Source organism: Anas acuta, chromosome 7 (assembly GCF_963932015.1).
Source record: "Anas acuta chromosome 7, bAnaAcu1.1, whole genome shotgun sequence".
In the NCBI taxonomy this organism is placed as follows: Eukaryota; Metazoa; Chordata; class Aves; order Anseriformes; family Anatidae; genus Anas; species Anas acuta.
In genome coordinates, this window is record NC_088985.1 from 19,273,269 (window position 1) to 19,292,686 (window position 19,418).

The 19,418-nt window shown below is 39.7% G+C and overlaps 1 protein-coding gene and 1 long non-coding RNA gene across 2 annotated transcripts; both read left to right on the forward strand.

The window, feature by feature from the left end:
• On the forward strand, nucleotides 1–2,533 carry LOC137859854 (uncharacterized). Its single transcript, XR_011098602.1, has 3 exons — nucleotides 1–123; nucleotides 933–1,035; nucleotides 2,148–2,533. It is a non-coding gene; the product is annotated as an uncharacterized lncRNA (long non-coding RNA).
• A 4,973-nt stretch (nucleotides 2,534–7,506) lies between these two features.
• On the forward strand, nucleotides 7,507–19,131 carry NPY4R2 (neuropeptide Y receptor Y4-2). The gene is made up of 2 exons (XM_068688504.1): nucleotides 7,507–7,663; nucleotides 14,019–19,131. Exon 2 carries the CDS (start codon nucleotides 14,143–14,145, stop codon nucleotides 15,274–15,276), a length of 1,134 nt encoding a protein of 377 aa, XP_068544605.1. The 5' UTR covers nucleotides 7,507–7,663; nucleotides 14,019–14,142; the 3' UTR covers nucleotides 15,277–19,131.
• The last annotated feature ends 287 nt before the right edge of the window (nucleotides 19,132–19,418 follow it).

Below are 19,418 nucleotides of genomic sequence, written 5' to 3' on the forward strand. Positions count from 1 at the left end.
CTAGTTTTAAAGAAAGCTTCCTGTTTCTTTTGTAGAAATTCTTGCTGGTCTTCTGCTTGATCCTTCTCTTCTCAGGGACTCTGTGTGATGCTCGCTGTTACTTTAGACCATCCAGCAAATACGGTAATGGCAAAAATACCTGACAACCCCGAAGCAGAGATTCAAAGCCTAATTATGTTAGAAATGTTGGAATAGTATAATACATATTCTGTGTTGAAGAATGATCCAAACAGCTACACATTCGGGTACCAACCCATCTGGAAACATCTCTGGACAGAGAGACACTATCTGATGGATAGCTGAAGTTCTTGCCCACATGGCAAAAACCATATACTTTCAAGCAGCACTGACTAATCTGAGTGGGTACCTGACACTAAAATCAAAGCAAAAAATATACAACTGATTTTTAAATTCAGTTTAGCAGAACAAGTTGAAGCCTAATAAAAGCTGTGGAGGGAGGAGGAAGGAGAAACTACAGTCTAGACTTGGATGTTGAGCATGAGAAAGGGCAGAAAGCTCCTACCATAGCCATCAGCTAAAGCATTTCTCTAGCAGAATAGTGCTTCTTTTGTATGTGATTGCTACCACGTTATAGTGACGTCATACACTCACACACTACAGAAGCAAAGACATGGTATGCTTTCTGCAGAGCATTGTGTCACATTCTTCCCTGGTGTGACTCTATGGAAATCAGTGCTTTGATTGCCAGTCCACAAACATAAGACTGTGGATTATGTCTATTAATATAGACATATATAGACGTATAATTAATATAATTAATATTTATAAATTATATAAATTATAAATTAATAGAAATTATAATAAATCAGTAATAAATAATTAATATATATAATTAATATTAATATAGACATATATAGACATATATAACAGTACTGACATACTGACTATTATTTTCTGCTGTGTGCATGTAGGGTGCCTTTCAAACAGAAACCTTTACGTTTTTGGTGCGGTGTGGAAGACTGAAGATTGTTACCAATGCAGGTGTAAGATGAATGCAATGATTTGCTGCAGCTTGTAAGTTTCCCCAGATTATTTTTTGGGTTTACTTATTTAGGAATTGGTTAAAATTTTCAGACTTGAAAAGACTCAATGACAGCATGTTCTGGAATTTCATACTCACTTCAACAAAATTCCTCTTTCCGTTTCTCAGTTAGCTCTAAATACGACCAAGCAGAATTATTCGCCAACCACACAGACTTTTTTGGGATATCATCCGGTCCTTCTTTTGATTCTGACACTGGGGTCATGGGCGTATGACAACTGGATGTATGAGTCTCTCTATTCTCATTTTTCTTCCTCCTTGTCTTCAGCAGCTTGTTTATAGATACCTAAACACATAACACAAATACATGTGGACTCCTGAAACTGTGCTCCAGACCAGTGCCTGCCTGCAAGCATTTAATCAGGCCAGTGCTGCTCCACACCCTTCCCTGTGCTGCTGAGCTCATCATTCCTGCTTAGCACAACAGGACACACATGCTCTGCTCTGATCATTTGGTTTCTAAATCTTCTTGTGTGTTCCCATCTCATAGATAGCAGGTGGCACATCAAGGACAGACATCTTCCTGAGTATAATAGGGTGGACTGCTTATGTCTCCAAAAGGCTAAAAAAACTTTTTGGGGTGAAGGATAGAGTCCCATACGGGGTCTATGAGGAAGGATACAACTTGAGGAACCTGTGGTGGGGAATATTTCTGGCTTTTCTCAGCCATAAGACAAGGTGAGGTACCTCATCTGGGAGGTATTCATGCTAGGGTGATTCAGCACTCTTGAAATGGTTTGCTCTTCACAATAACGACAAAAAAGCCTTAGTTTGAAGGAGAAAGACAGAATTAATCCCCACTTCGTCTATATGCAAGAATTTATACCAATCCCTAACAGAATGACCAGTGAGAAATGCATTTGAAGACTTGAAGACACAAGTAAATCATTTCATCTGTGACCAGACAGGATCAGGGCTCTGTATTTCTCTTACTATAATTCTTACTGCTTACATTAATGGAGTCTACAAGACAAACCAGACCCTAATGTATCTTCCCCAGATTGGCTGTGGCTCAATTAACACCCATATCTCTCAGTCCATACCCTAACTTCTGTTTTTTCTCTTTGCCTTTTTCAAATGACAGGGTTGTAATCCCCAAGAACTACGACAGAGCAAACTGTGTTGGTCTGTTCCACAAGAAAAGCTGTTCAATCAAAGTAGTGAAGAAGACAAACCCTGACATAAGCTGCAAAGTCTACAATGGAGTTGGTTAAGTCCATGTGATGTGTTTCTCCTCTTCTGCATGTCCCTGGAAGTTGAATATGTTTTGGATCTCTCATTTAGAGGAAATCATCAAAGCAACATGGTTTCAGAAGGAATGGGTTCACCTCATGCCTTTCCCAGTTCTAATTATGGCATGTCTGTCTGATTTCTGACACTAGGAGGTTTGTCTTATTATATAAACATTTGTAACAAAGCTTTACCATAGATAATTTTGTGACTTTATTCCTGTTGGGATCCAGAGTTAAATAAATTTCCACATATACTATATTACTTCTTTTCCTTCCAAGTAGTTACTAAGTGGTCTTGTTGAAAACAGAAGAATTCATGGTATCTATAAAAACATGGTTGCAAAGCTAATTATTGATTTAGAAATCACCTAGCAATTAGAGTAACAGATATTACACAAAGCTGCCAGACAAACAGATTCATTATGCTATTACACCCATTGACATTTCTCCTGAGGACTTGTACACTAGAACAGGATAAAACAAAGCAGAAAACAGCCCTTTGAAAGCCTCCCCCAACCTGGTGCCTTCTGTAGGTCAATCCATTAGTGTAGATGTACAAGGGAACATATTTTTCAGGAGATAACTGGTGTATTACAAAAATGGCAAGCTCATTCCTGGGAGTCCAACCTATTGCAAAGAAATGCCATATAAATAGCTCCGTAGCCTTCCATACTGGGGTAGAATTTCCTGCAATAATCTTGCTTGGACCAAAGTCCAGTGACAAACAACCCTGTGAAAGCTGTTTGTATAGAAAACCCAGACTATAAAATATGTTTGGAGAGTAGACTTCAGGCGCTACACTGTGCGTGGTACAAAGTCCATGAGACAGGTTTATATAAAAATATCCTATAAAACATATTTATACAATATAAAAAGCAATTATAACAAGAGCACTGTACAACTTTAAAGGCCCAGATAAATAATTTGAGTGAGTTTATTTAACGGTGACATCATGGTTGTTCTCTTCATGTCCTTTCTTCTATCTTGCTGAAGTGTATTACAAAGAAATATTTCAGCTGATAGAAACACCAACATATTTTTCATAACTATTGTGGTCTATTTTTAAGTGCAGTGCACATACTAAGTAAAACAGCTTACCAGTTTTTAGAAGAAAATCCATCCATGGCTCCATCTACTACCAGAAAGTCATATAAGTGATTACCAGAAAGTCATTAAGGTGATTTGAGAAAGTAAGTAAAATGAGAAATACAATTGTACAATTGTAGCTCCTTAAATCTGTGGCCTTTGGGATTAACAACTCCTTCAGACAGTATCTCCCAGTGCCTTTTTGGGAATAAGGGAGCGGATATCATGGATCTGGCTATGCCCCTTCCAACCTCTAAGTAGCAGGACACTGGAGAGGCCCTCACTTTTCTACTTGCTGAGTGTGGATAAGAGGATTTCACCCATCTGTGGGAATTTCTGAGTACTCTGCTCTTGCTTTGTAAGCAAGGAAGAAAAGGCCACGAACAAGTCAAAGCTAAACCCAAGTCCATCTGCCTGATATCCTGTTTCCTACAGCATCCATGAGGGCAGGACTTGAAAACATTGTGAGCCTAGTCTAGTCTCACCACTGATGCTGAGGGAAACTTTGGGGAATTCATGACATCTCCCTGGGGAATATTCCTACTGGAAATTTAATTCCCAGCAAATCTCTATCCATCTGCTGCAGCAGATATCTTTTGGGTGATCCAGTTTATGACCCAATAGTCCAATTGGAGATCTGGCTAGCAGTTATTTGAATAGGAATAACAACTTTCCTCTCAGAAGCCTGAAGACCTAGAAAAGACTGAAGACCCAATATCTACATATTTCAGTGCACTAGATCCCATTGAGCATATTGAAACATTGTTTCAGTTCCTCATTTTTGTTTTCTTTTTCAGCTCTCTTGGAAAATGTGTTTCTGTGAGTCTTCACAGCACCTCTATTTTTGCAAACAAAATCCCTATCACGAATGTCCATGTATAGCTCTGGGTTTTGAGAAGGATCCATGCTCAGATCTTTACCCTGACCAACCTTCACTGGGTGCCTTTTTCATCGTCAGGCATGGAGCCCACAGCCAGTGTGCTGCTGTCATAGCCTAGCCCCGGATTTGTTGCCCATTGTCTCTTCTGTGCTAACAGTCTGGGGGAAATCAGGTTCACTAGCTCCCGCTGTTGAAGGAGGGGTATGAACAACGTGAAGAAGGATGAAAATGATTAAAATATCGATTCTTCCTCAGAGAGAGAGAGAGATTCTGACAAAACTAAGCAACCAAGCAAAACCAAACTTCTTCAAAATTCCTACAAAGATGCAATGTAGACCTGTTAAGCTTAGCATACAGATGGACTATGGTGCATTTTTTCCATAATACTTTTGTCATCAAATAGCCCATCCTATTCTTTGTGGACACTGTTTGCTGCCTGTTTACCAGTGCCAGAGAGAGCAGGACTACAGATGATGGACCACAATTAGATTTCCTAAACGTACTGTAGGAGAATTCACCTCTGACATTCCTGGCTCAGAAGAGAGAAAGGCAGAGCCTCAGGGCTCCATCCAAGAAGGCTGATATGGCTGGAAGCCTGACACAAGAGTGCTGGAGGACACCCTCGAAGCATCCAAGGTGCAGTCATAGTCCCAGTGCTATGTCAATCCCCTTTTCTCCAGGGAAATGGTTTACTGTACCCAGTGAATGTTTCTTGGTAGAGACTTTGCTATCACCATAATCTCTTGCAGAAATGAGTTATCTGGCCATCACAAAGAGGACCACGTCCCATGCACCTCCCTTGAAACAGGTTGTCTCTGTGGAGTCCAACTGTCTTAAATAAAACAAAGCAAAGCAAAGCAAAACAAAACACCTATAGAGAAAAGAGTTTGGTTCCCAAGTGCCTTCCCATAACAGGAGCACGTGCTGTGGACAGCAAATGGGCCCACGTGTTCTTATCGCTCTGTGGGTAGGAGGGCAGGCCTACGCCATGCCAGCTGCATTTTTACTCCATTTCCTATCAACAGTAAACAGAGGTTGGTCCATTGGTTGCTAGAGTCAATGTAAACCGACTGATAGGAACAGAAACAGCCAGTCTGACCAGCCCGTGACTTGCAGTAGCTGGACCTACCGCACTCCTCTGCAGCTTTGGAGCAGCAAGTATCCTGGATAAGAAGGAATTTCCATGCTTGGGCACCCTCTTACAAGTACTGCTTGTTAAAAAGCCTTAGCAGGCCAGGATCTGCGCAGACACTCTCCACAAATAACAGCTCAGTGGTCCCCATCGTATAGTACCAGATAGGACTCTAGAGCAGCTCCATTCACCTCACTAAAAATGGCCAGATCCTTGATACATCAGTTCATCCCAAAAATCTGTCAAGAGGAAAGACTCTGATGCCATAGGAAAATATCCATAGTCAGGTCATTTCCCGATCCATGGGCTGCATAGGCCTGAGCAGCCTTTCAAGAAGTGTGCTGCAGCTGTTCTTCGTTGCCTGTAAGAAGAGAGCAGATGTTAATTTGCTGGTTGGAGGCTCTGCCCAAAGGTCTGAACTGAGAGAATAAATGTGACACAGTGTGTCTTTAACTGCTTGGGAGGTGTGGAGTTACCACTGGCAGACTACTTTCACAAGCTGAAGGGGACAGGAAGAACAGCACCATAAATCAAAATATTCCCCAGGAAAAGTACTGTCTGTTTCCTAGTGGTTTCCCTCCCCTTTCTTTAATGCTTTGAACAGCAGAGCAAATAAACATATGATAAATAAATTAAGGAAGGAACAGAAGTGAACAGGCCAGCTAAATAAATCATTTCTGCTTTTCTGGCTCCAGTAAGATAGGAAGCCTCAACTTCCTAAGGAGCTGGCAGGAGGCTGAGGATCTGCATGGGCTGCTGACTTCTCAGCTGGAAGCACAGGCTTCATGTCCCCTTCCTAGGAAGATCAGAAAGGTCGTCTCCTGCTGAGGGGCCTGGGTAAAAGGGAAATGCTGTTTAAAGCTAACTGGTAAATAAAGCTCCTGAAAAAGAAGCTGGGAAGAATAAGTAACACAAAATAAACAACCGAGGCATGCACTGAAGAAAGAGGCACTAAGGACCACACTCTGGCTGATATCATTCATCACACAGGTTCTGGTTTTAAGCCTCTCAGCATCATAAGATACAAGAAATGCCAAAATATGCTAGAAAAACATCAAATATTTCTGTTTCTGCTTTATTTCTTTGATGAAGAAAGATGTCAGCTAAGAGCTTAATAGATGGGCACATCTCCTCTAGTAGCTGATACTAGAAAAAAATGAATACAGTACAAATAAATGACAATTTTCACAGTTAGTTTAGCTGATAAGAGCTTGTAGTTATTTTTGATATTGAAATGTTTTATTTCTGTTGACATACTACATGCCTACAAATGAAAATACATATTTTCTACAACTACTTATCACACCTTTATAAGAGCCCCAGGACAGCAGTAGGTAGAGTAGACCTACCTTAGACTAGGTTAGTAGCTGACCATAGCTTAAAACACACTTAAAGACAAAAATTAGGTTGTTCTGGTATGGCTCTTGAAAATATTCTGTTTGTGTATTTTCTCAATGCAAGGTAAAAATTTGCAACTCTGATTTCTGACTTGGGTTTTCACAAGAAAGGGGGGGGGGGGAGAACAAAACAAACAAACAAAACAAGACAAAACAAACAAACAGAAACAATGAAAGCTAGTACTTTGGAAAATCCTTCTTTTCCTCCATTTCCAAATTTTTCAGTGCTCTCAGATTTCTGAGTTTTTTGCATGGGTAACAGTGCACATCTTCCCCTTCCACAAGCTGGATATTTAAAGACTTGAAGCCTGGATCATTCTAAAATAAAATTTCAATTCTGGTCTTTGGTGGACTGGGGGCAGGGGGGCTGGGGTGGGGAGAGGGGAAAAAAATGATACTGTCAACTTTTTTCTGTATGTATGAGGATAAACTGTCTTTGAAACCTATAGAAATCTTGCCTCAGGAAGGAGAACAGAGTGAGGATTTATTCCTGTACTTCATCCCTCTCCTTCCACTCACATACATGCTTGTGTGCAGCATGGGTCCACATAGTGTTTCACATCGTTTCATAGCTCGTTCCTGGAGCTGCATTTCATCTCACGTATCTGTAGAATTTCTACATTTCTGGAACAGCAGAGGGAGCCAGAACTTTTAAGTCAGACCAACACCATGAAACGGGATTCATTGGCTAAACTGAACAGAGGGAAAGGGGGGAGGGAGAGAACTACCATCCAAATTACCTACAGAAACAGCGAGTAGAGCGTCTCCTCTGGATTGCTAAAACACAGAAGATCTTGCTTTGCTGCTACAACAGTCCTCTCTTCTTCCAAGACAGAAATGGGCAGCAGCAGTCATTTTCTCCATCAGTGAGAGGTAGGAGTTTCATAAAGTATTTATTTCAGCATTGTAAGAGCTCAGATTTCTTTATCAATTTTGATTGTCAAAAATTGTTCAACTGTCACTTGAGTGGCTGACAGATGATGCCATCATTATTAATTCCCTTTGTGCTCAGATCTTGCTCTGTTTTAGAGGACATTTTCTGGTCAGAAATCAGTCAGTTAACTAAGGATTCACCTGAAAATTTAACCTAGGATGTGAGGCATGAACTGTATATCAGAAATTTTTACAGTAGAGTTGCTGAGTACTTATTACATTAATATAATTTAAATAAACAAGTTTTAGAAGAATGTGAGAATATGAATTAAAACCAGTTTTGACATGATTGTTCATTCATTTAACTATAAGGGTAAACAGGAAAGAATGAAAAGCATTCAATTAGCATTTGAATTTTAAAATTGAGCCATTGGAACTGACAGAGATGTAAAGTTTAAATTCAGCAGAAGCTGTGGATTCAGAGGCTCTGCCCAGACTGAATTCCTAAAAGCAAAAGATTCTTACATAGTCCAGTTCCACAAAAAGTTGTGGATTTCTTGATGGTTTTAAACCCATACAGAAACAAGGGCAGAAATATGAAGTGAACTTGATCCAAAGTCCACTGGGATCAATGCGCTCTGAATTCAGTCACAAGGCAAGGAAAAACAGTAATAAATACTTTTCTCTGTTTGCATATTTTTAAGCTCTTTCCCCAACTCTTGTCCACATCTGTTGTCGAGAGACTTGTCTCCTCCCCTAGACCTGTATAGCACCAAGCACAAAATGACCTATTCTCAATTATTTTTTTCAACACCACCACAATAAACATTAATATCATTATTAATGGTAATAATTTAGCAAGGTTTATAAAAGTGAGGGAGGCCTTAATAAATACTTAACTTTATCACTCAGCTTTGATTAAGGTTGTGCAAACAATTGTTTTTATCAGTCAGTGCGTGAACCAAAGCATTAAAAGTATAATTTTGAAAGGAAAGAAGACATTTTCAAATGCAATTAAAAAAAAAAAAAGTTATTTTGGTATGAATGTTACTTTTGTTTCATTGGAAATAAAATTTTAATCAACTTGTGAACATCTTTTTTTTTTTTTTTTAATTTAAATAAACTAAAGGACTTGAGCTTGGTACAGGATATGGTGATACTAAACCTGGTATTTAACCCAGTGGAGCTGGTGATCCTCTGAGTTCTCTCTCCTCCATCCCATTCAGAAAAAAAAAAGCATTTGAATGGACATCTCTCAGCTCCATGAAATGTTCTTTTCCCATTGTTTTGCGGTATGTCTTACTGGTTTTAGAGTTCCTACCTACACTACAACTTTTTTTAAATTACCCTGGCATTATTCTGTGGATTTGAGTTCAAAGAGTATGGGTACACAACCACCATGAGCCACCAAGCAGGTGACTATTTCTGACATTGATCCAGTCTTATTTATCACGAAAGGTCCAGCCCCTGTACACTGGGACTTTTGCAAACTTTCAAGGTCAAAGAAGGAGATGGCAACTTCTTGGGAGATCTTTGAGGCTTGGGTGTGCTCCCTGACACCTTGCAGTGTGCCACAAAGACTTTCTGGTTATCATTAATCCCAAGACTTTTGGAACAGAATTTAACAAAGATGAAGATTAATAAAATGTTCACCACTAAATCTCATTATATCAAATCCCTTACGGACTTTACATTGCTGTGACCTGTCTATACATACTCAGTGACAGGTTCCCTTTTCTAGTTAAGTGTTGCCTTCATGTGAGCCTATAACGAAATCCACCTGATTTTTAACCCCTCTCCAAGATATAAGGTTAAACAGGGCAATTCCATTTTACTGAGATAACACGACTGCAGACAAAAATGGGGTACCACTGTTAGTTACCACCATCTCCATTAATATCTGCAATATGGATTTCAAAGTTCTGGTAAGCCTTTCCACTGCACGTTTGTTTCTACTTTATAAGAGACAGTCCATAGCTACTTCATTCGAGATAATTTGCATAACTTTGTAAATAAGTAATACAACGATTTGGCTGTAAGAATCACTTCTCTCATGAAGACTTCTGGACTGAAAGCAGCAAATAGTGCTTGAGCTACTGATCAAGTTCTGAACTTGATAATTAATTCCTTCTGAGTACCAAGTAATGACGCCAAACACTGCAAGTATATTTTTTTTTTCCTTCTGCCTATATCTAATGTAGAAATCAATCCACTCTGTCCATCACAGCTATATGGAGACTGACTTTTGATTGCAGGGAGGGGCTGATGCTGATTAGCTTTGCAAGAAGGACCTACTCCCAGTTAGCAACAGAACACAATGTTAGCAGTAGTGCCATGCTTCATCCTGCCTCCAGGAGAAGTTTTTATAGAGATTTAAATGGCATGTCTTCAAGTCCATGGGTCTTTCTAAAGGGCAGTCATGTATTAACTGCCTGGGATCACTTACTGTCTAGTAATCTCTCTTTAAAACCCACTGGGGAGTTCATTTTCTTCTCTGAGCCATTTCTGCAGAACTCCCATTCTTCTGATGAATTTTTCTTGGACATATAGGATATCCCTTTATGAGAAAACTTTCAAACTGAGTAATTATAGTTTTGTTGTTGTTGTTTAATATAGCCTGAATTATATTTGTTAACTTTAGAGGGCTGTGTTATTCAGTAAGGCAAATCCTTCATACCTTGGCTGCTCTATTTCCTTGCTTCCAACAGGATGATGAATGTTTGTAAAAGACAGAAATGGAGAATCTAACTTACAAAAAGATTAAATTGGAAAGTCCTTTTTCTTTTTTTGCATACAGTCAAGTTGCTGCAAACTTTTGTCATGCCCACCTTTCTGAGATGCCCCTCTTGCTGCATCAGTTAGAAAACCTTGCTTTTGGAGCATGTTAGCTGTTAACTGACCTCTTTCCTGAAGTTCAAAGGCTCTGAATATATATATTCATTCATATTTATACCCTTCCTTCTTTAAAAAACAAACAAACAAAAAAACTAACTCTTTCTCCAACTCCCTCTCCAAACTGATTTACGAGGTTTGTTACTCCTACAATCCAATTCAGTATTTCTTAGGTTCTGGAGAAAAAAATGTTGTCTTTGTAATTTTTTTTTTCCTGTATTTCAGTGGGTAATTGACAAGCATTAAATACAGCAAGGGGAGCTAACACTCTTTTCCACGTGCATTGGTGATTTAGTTTATTAGCTAACATTTGACTGAATTGTCTAAACAGAGTAAGTCTGTATTGATTATTACTAGCTCTCAATTTAGACCAAACCAAATGGCAATCAAGCATTTTGAGATGACAAGCAATTTTGCAGCAACTGACTCTAAGAATCTGTCACTTAAGGATAGTGTAACAGGACACATAAGTCACCACAATACTTCTTTTTCCTGTTTTTCTATAAATGTTTTTTTTACATCATGGTTGCCAGAACAAGAGATACAGAGAGCTCTGCATGTAGGTGATCTAGGCTCTGACTTTTCCAAATACACAAGGTTTGACAGGGAGTTTTAAGCCCTGCACATTGTACTAAAGATTTCCTTGAGACACTCAGGTCTCACCTCCCTGTGTCAGTCCCCTGGTCTGTGATAATGATAAGAGGGTGATGATTTCTTATATACCTGTGGGCAATACCATGAGAATGCATGACCAGGAAATGTTTGCCAGTCACTTTGTGAGAGACACCACAGAACGCAAAATACTAAAGAGGGAATTCCTAAACCAACAAAATGCATCGCAGAGCCTTCAGAGACATGGGAGTGCCATCTGCAACAAATGCACAGCCACTCTCTCCTTGGTGTTCCTCTTGGAAATGCGCCCTTTAAAGCTGTGGGATCTCGCTTCCACTTTTCAGGTTGCTCCAATACTTCATTTCCTTGTTTAAACTTTATTAGTTCTCCTTACTGACCCCTCAGCGTGTCCAAAGCTGTCTGGCACCCTTGAGAGGGCTTACTCTGTGGGGCACAGATGTTTGTAATAACAGCACACATTTTTCAAGCAACATGAGAACCATGTATTTGTTGTCTGGGATACTGTAGCTAAGGATACTGGGCTGGGACTGTAGTAAAAGGCCCATGTGTTCACTTACAGCACAGTCTGTTTGTCCTGTCCAAATGCCAAGACCGAGCTCCTTCAACTGGTACCAAACCATATTGCAGGCTGCTGATCCCTCTGCTCTGTTCTGTATGCAGCATCTCCACTGGCCAGCAGTCACTAAAAACTAAGGGTCTGGATACTGGTTTTTCTTTTGGTCACCTTCTTCACGCTGAGACAGATTCTCACTAACCCTCCGCATATGCAACTATGCAATCTACACATCACCACTGCTGCTTTTAGTTTCAGAAAATTAATCAGCCTGTTCACAGGGCTTGAGTAACAGCACAAAAGTAAGTGGATAGGAAGAGTCACACCTATACCCACAATCTGGAAAAGATCCTTCATCCTTTTTAATTATAATTTAAACTGCTGAGAAAATAAAGGAGTAAGTGTAAGAAAAGGTTAGAATATCTTACTCTGTCAACCATCTCTGACAGGTAAATACAGATAGATGACAGAAAGAAAGATAAATCAGCAAGTCTAAAAAAAAAGGGGGGGGAGGGGGATTGCCTCTACTAATTTTTGCTGATCAAACAGAACAACATCACAAAACACCTTTATATTTACTGTACACTATGCCTTTGTTGTCAGTTCTGGAGATGCAATGCTTCATAAAGAGAAAACCAAGGCAAACAAAAGAGGCTAGCATGGCAGGCGAAGACTTTTTTCTAGAGTGTTAGTTACCTTTATGCATGTAGTTGCTCAGCAGTTAATGCTACTCAAACAGTGATAAGCTCTCTATACCATTTTATTTATGTATTAATTTTCTGACCACTTGTTTTTCTGAAGCTCTGAGAAATTTATCACAACCTCACAAACTTGTTTGAGTAGCATTTTATTGCTGAGGAAAGGCTTGTGCAATGGGTAAATAGTGTCATTCCCTGTGTATTTATTTACTTTTCACATTACAAGCCTTCGTACAGCATGTAACTGCCTCTGACCTGAGAAGGGCAGGGTCAGATTTTTTCTTCTAATCCTGGACAAGGAAGATGTGGACTTGAAAGTCAGGATTATAGAGCTATGGCAAGGGGTAGTCACATCAATGTACCCCAATGCCTGGCTGAAGGGAAGGAGCTAGTAACAAAGACAAAAGGGGATATTATCCCCCATGCAGAGTGGGAAAGGGAGCTGGGAAGGACAGGTGGTGCCAGGTGATCATGGCAGTCTCCCAGAAGCCTTCTGGTAGAGTCCAGGCATTCCTGTAGTGGAGATTTCCAAACACATACAGCCCCAATTAACTCTGTGTGGTTGGTTCCCCAAGCCCACTCAAAATCTCAGCTCAGAGGTTGCAGCCACGGCTAAGCAGCAGGCCCAAATGCCTATGCAGAAACAGCATCCAGTAGATAGCACGTGCTGCTACAACACTTGAACTGTCCTAGATAACAAGTGAATAGTTCTGCTGAGGAAGGAAGCTTCTTGCAGGAAAGTAAGAGAAGTTGTCAAAACCACCCATTCTTAAAGCCAAAATCAGGAGATTGGAATATATCCCTGATAAGCCATGCGATGGCCACATTGGCCACCCAGAAGAAGGTATCAGTACCCTGTGGACACTGGGGTTCATTCAGAAAGGGAAAGCAGAGAATTTGGACCACAGTTCCCATGACCTATTGCAGCCACACAGAAGCTGGAAAGTAATGAATTTTGAATTCCTTCAGACTCTTTCAAAATTGTCCCATGTTATCCTTCCTGAGGATATGAGCCTGAATTTTTGCATGGTGATCCTGTCTCAAGCAAACATGGTTTCTGGCTGCAATTATGATTTCAGTGCACAAATTAACTCACATTAAAATATGATGGTGTTAACTTTATGCAGTTAATGTGCCTTAGTTTTTGCATTGATGTTTAGCTTGACTGAAGGAAAATGCAGCCCTAACAAAGGGCCTTCCACTCAGTTTGGGATCAGAACTTCGCAAATCCAGAATCACACATGACTTTTATTCTCAGATGTGTTTTGATCCAACTTTCTACTGCATTTGTCATGTTTAGGATACTGCATTGAGTTAAGTGACGAAGTGAAAATATTATTAAATCCCTAGGGTAACCTCATAACCAGCAAACACAGTTAATCTATTTCTATAGATTTCCACAGACTTCTATACCACACTCCAGCAAATTGTTCCATGTCATGATCTAATAAGCCATATGAAAAGGAGCTGAAGATACACGGAGTCATCAGAGTTTGCTTCTCTGTCCCACTGCCCTCCACTACCCTTTTGACTAGTCTTTTGTGGCATAACTAAGTAATCTTTTTCCTTTCTTTTGCAGGCATATCCAGACCTTCTGCAGCCAAACAGAACAGATACAACCTTTTTTAGAAGATAAAACCTTTTTAGCAGACCCAGACTGTATTTGATTATCGCCTTTTTGGATAAACATTTTGGGGTCCAGGATGAATAAGACAAGGTCTGTTCATGATGGTTTTCCTTTCCTGAACAGTAAGAACTTGAGCTCAAACCGAAGCTTCCCCTCACACCTTTCTAATCAGTGCAGGAATGTCACTGACCTCACTGTTTTTCTGGCCACCTCTTATAGCTTGGAGACAGTCCTAGGCATCGTGGGAAACATCTGCCTGATTGCTGTCATAGCCAGGCAGAAGGAAAAGACTAATGTCACCAACATCCTAATTTCCAACTTAATAATTTCAGACTTGTTTATGTGTCTTGTCTGCCTGCCTTCCACCATTGTTTACACCATGATGGACTACTGGATATTTGGGGAGGTCATGTGTAAAATGACCTCTTTCACTCAGTGCACATCTGTGACAGTGTCAATACTTTCCCTTGTCCTTATTGCTCTGGAAAGACACCAGCTCATCATAAACCCAACTGGCTGGAGGCCAAGTATCTCCCAAGCCTACCTAGGAATTGGAGTCATTTGGACTTTAGCATGTCTCATGTCCTTGCCGTTTTTGACCACGTCTGTCTTGTCTAATGATGTGTACCAGCAACTTTCACACATCATGAATTTTTCCAGTGACAAGGCCATATGCATTGACTCGTGGCCTTCTGAGCAACACAGACTTATCTACACCACCACCTTACTACTCTTGCAATACTGCATCCCACTGTTTTTCATTATACTTTGCTACCTGCGTATCTACTTACGCCTACAGAAAAGAAAAGACATGTTTGAGAAGAGCGAATACAGCAACCGAGCAGTTCAGCTGAGAAGGATAAATATTTTGTTAGCAACCATGGTTGCTGCTTTTGCTGTTTGCTGGTTACCACTGCATGTGTTCAACACCATTGTGGACTGGAATTACAAAATCATTTCACCTTGCCATCACAATCTGATCTTCTCATTGTGCCACCTGGTAGCCATGGCTTCCACCTGTGTCAACCCCGTTATCTATGGTTTCCTAAACAGCAACTTCAAAAAAGAAGTGAAGTCACTGATTCTGAGCTGCCAGCATAATTCAGTAACCGCATCCATGGAAGAATATGATCATTTACCTTTATCCACCATGCAGACTGAAATCTCCAAGGGCTCACTGATGTTGAACTGCAGACATAATTCTATTTAGCTAGCAGAAAACATTTCAGAGGGTTGCATTGACACCACACACCAACAGTACCTGTGAGTATAAAAAGCAACTGATGATGCTGTAGCTGGGATGAAAACAGGAGCCCACTGCTGCCTGATTTTTGGAAGAACAGGCAAAGGAAGTTCATAAACGTATACAGTAGTTCCTGTGGTGCCCAAGCTGTTCACATCATTGAGGCGGTACAGACGTTGAGAAGACTGGGCTGATGTATAGCAGGCTGCTCTACCAGCTCAGTAACTAAGCTGCGACTTCACATAGACTGACGTGGGGTTCATCAGCTAAGCTCACATCTCCACCATGGCCGAGACAGAATCTCAGGCTTCCAATATCAGTTCTACAGGATGCCAAAAGCCACATTAGTGAAGGCTTCATTTTTCAGTATTAGTAAGATTTTTATGCACTGATGACACACCAGTGGAACAGAGATATGTAAATATATACATTTTTGTGCTTTACCAACTCTGACAGCTTGTTAGGTAACAGTAATGTATCAACAGATCTAGTTCACATCAAACTGGATGCCTGGAACTTCTCTCTCTCATCATACAGGCCTGGGAATAGCCACTTGGCAATCAATACCAAGTAGGGACACAGAACAACAATCCTATTACATAAAGAAGAAAGTTACTTATAGAGGAATAGTGGCAAACAAAAACATTACTCTGTGGATTAAACTCCTGAAGCACATAGACATGATGCAGAGCACTATTTTTAAGCAAATGAAAAACAGTTGCAGATCTATGTGGAAACATATCTGGTTGATTTTGCAATTCCTGCTGCTGCCGGTCACAGGGCTCCACAATGCTAAAAGTACACGCCATGATGATAAGAAGTGGCTGGATTACTGGAGCTGTTCCAGATCTCAATAGCAAGATCTCAATTCTGCTTCAGCAGCATAATACTAATTAGCTCCTTGGTACTTTAACTGCAGGGTGTCTCATTCAGAAAGTCTGAATGATTGTGGAAAACTGTGGAAGCCCTGTATTTTCTGAGTGCATACACTCCCAAAGAAATAAGCATACACATGGAGGTTTTCTGTTTCCTGTTAAAATAAAACCAGATATCAGACACCCGTCCCACTTGCTGGCATCAGCAACAAAGATGGAGCTGAAGCTCCGACAAATCAATAGAAGGTCAGTAAAAATAGCACAAGTGGAATCCAGGTGAGGTGGAAACACAAATCTTAAAGCCAAGCTACATGTAAATAAATAGTATTGTCTATTTTGTCTAATTGCTCTACTGAAGCAAGGGTCATGCTTTTTAAGATGTGTGGTATTTTTAGTCTTTGTCCACAAATTGTCTCAGTAACTGCTGAGAAACCAGGAAGTAGTTATGCCCAAGAAACCCATGCTGAGGAACAAAAATGAAATAAAAATATATATATATATAAATAAATTAGAAGACAACTGTATAAAAGAATATCAACATGTTAATTTAAGGTGCTGTAGGCTAATAGTAAAGAAATAGGGAACTATATTCTGTCCTGTGTTGTTAAACTAACCTTAGCAGAAGACTGGCTAAGTGACCAACTGAGGTCACTTCTAACCTGAATTATGTTACTCTAAGTAGTCATTACTTATTGTAGTCAATGGGATTGTGTGGAATTGAAGCTATCTAATGTACAGTTATGCAGAAAGCTTCCCTTAGGTGGAAGCTCTCCAATTAGATGACTGGTAAACCATTAGGTGAGCTTCCCATGCTGTGGTCTGACAAGCAATATGGACAAAGCATCTGAAAACAAGATCAAACTCTTACACCGTGGGGTAGCAAGAGCTATCAACAAAGATGAATTCATATCTGCAACTGGCAGAGAGAGCAAGTAATCCCTTGCCATGAGCTGGGACACAGAAATTGGTGGCAAAGCTTCAGGTTTGGACATTGAATTCTTGCATGCAGAGGCTTAAGGAAGAAGCTGGTCTGACACAGCCACCCTTCTAATTCTGGGCAGAACCTGTATATCTCAGTAAGAGTTCTTGTGTGATTTCCTTCTGCATCTTCTTCAGTTATCTGGCAAGACGGTTGCTCCTTTCACATGGACTTCTGCTTTCTTTTGTATTGTATTTTTTGTTGTTACTTGTTGCAGTATGAGAAGTAGTTTCTCTTGCTTTCTTTGTATTCAGTGTCATTTCTAGAGTGGACATTGATCCCATTAGAAACACAGAACAAGAGGACTCATTTTTATCTCAACCACAGTTTGAAGTTTCCTACTGTAACTGAAACCAGAGCTGACATAACCATGCAATGCTGAGTAGTAAAAATATATTAATTTATCCTAATAGATTTTATTTATACCAAAACTGTGTTGTATTATTTGAGAGCTTAAATACTGATTAAATTTTGTGGTGTTTTTATATTCAGGGTCCATTTCACCCAATTACTCATGTAATTCTGCCTGTTTCCTGCTCTTTTTTTTTTGTAATTTCAACATTTAATTAAGTATTGTGCATGTCAAGTTATAGTAAGAATACCCTGCTAAACGTGAACATAGAAGATTAGCTGATTTATAGTCTTAAATGTACAGCTTTTCAAGCACCACTCTGAAATGGAAACACAATTACCCTAAGGTTTTTTAATTCCATGAGCATATCTTTGACGCTAGTTCTAAGTGAAAACTTTTTGATAGAAAACTTGCATAGCTCTTATAGCAGGTCTCTGACATACCATATTTTCATTGTTCATAAAGTGCCAGTTCTTCCTGCGATGGCAAGAAGTATCTGACTGTTTCTTAAACTGTGATTCATGTAGCCATTTGTACACGGTCACAAGTAAGTATGCGAAGCAAGCAGATCCAATTTTACATTAACCCATACTGACACAAACAGGAATGTATTTTTCTCTAGTGAAGAAGGGAAGTGTCAAGCTTGGAGTCAAGTACTGTTTACTGCTAATGGACTTTGGGCTGGATAAACTAAAGGGTTTAGACATTAAAACCCACTAAACTCCACCCAAACATCTAAGCACAAAATGCAGAGCCTGAAAATTCCCTGTCAGCTGCTGCCTATTCATCCCGAGGCACATGCTTCCACATCTAAAATTCCCTAGGTAACTAAACATAAAGTAAATCCAGAAGAAAACAAACAAACAAACAAACAAAAACCTAAGTTCCAAGGGGCTAACCATATATGCCACATATAAGCTCTATCTTCATTTACATGCTGGGCAACATGCTGTCACAATTAGCCCTAACAGGAAAGGTGCCTTTATCACCACATCTTAATTCTGCATGGACATAATGGTGCAAAGATTGTAGCTGTGCACAAAGCAGTAGAAAATATTACACTGTTATCTTTCACAAAGAGCTCTAGCAACTGTTCTCTGTCCCCTCTGAAGGCAAAGGCACCAGACTGGATGTAACTATTCCTGCATGGCTCTTGAAAGAGCCTTTTCATTTGTTGCTTTGAGGCTTTAACACAACCAAGAAGGGAACTGTCTCTTTGGTCCTGGAAGAGGGTAGCAGGACAAAAATAGATTACATACATTTTACCCACTTGTAAGTAACTAGTAACTTGATTTAAGGATCAAGCACTTCTGTGTTCATTGTACTATGGCAATGTTTTTTAGTATGCTCTTTAAAAAGTTGTGCTACTGAGTTACAAAGATGATGTTGGGGAAACGTGCTGGAGCTATGTAAACCACAAGTTCGTACACTTCGAAGACTTTTCCCAGATTTTCTGTTTGTTTGTTTTTTAAAAAAATGCTTTTTATGTTCCTGCCTCTTGTGACATAAAGAGATAGTAAGATTTTTCAGAGCAAGAAAACAACTTATTGGTGTAATATAAGTGGCACACTTTGGGAAATCTAGTAATAACTAATAAAATAATATTACCTCTGTTACTTTGTCTCTGCTTCTAAAAAATAGCATAATACTAATCATAATATGAAGCATATAATGTTTGGTTCTCAAATAGTGTTTTTCAAGAGAAAAAAGTTAAACATAATCAGTGACTCATACAGTCTATTACATACACACACAAGGGAAAAAAGTATGATAGCGTTACCTGTTACATGCCTGGGTTATTGATATATGGCATAAAATGATAGCAGCAGCAGTTGGTAACGATGTCACTAAGGGTAGACACTGCAGGTCTGCTATTTTCAAATGCAGTTGTACACAACCATAC

Coding starts and splice junctions, on each gene's coding strand:
- NPY4R2 (XM_068688504.1), top strand. CDS start 14,143: ATGAATAAGACAAGGTCTGTTCATGATGGTTTTCCTTTCCTGAACAGT.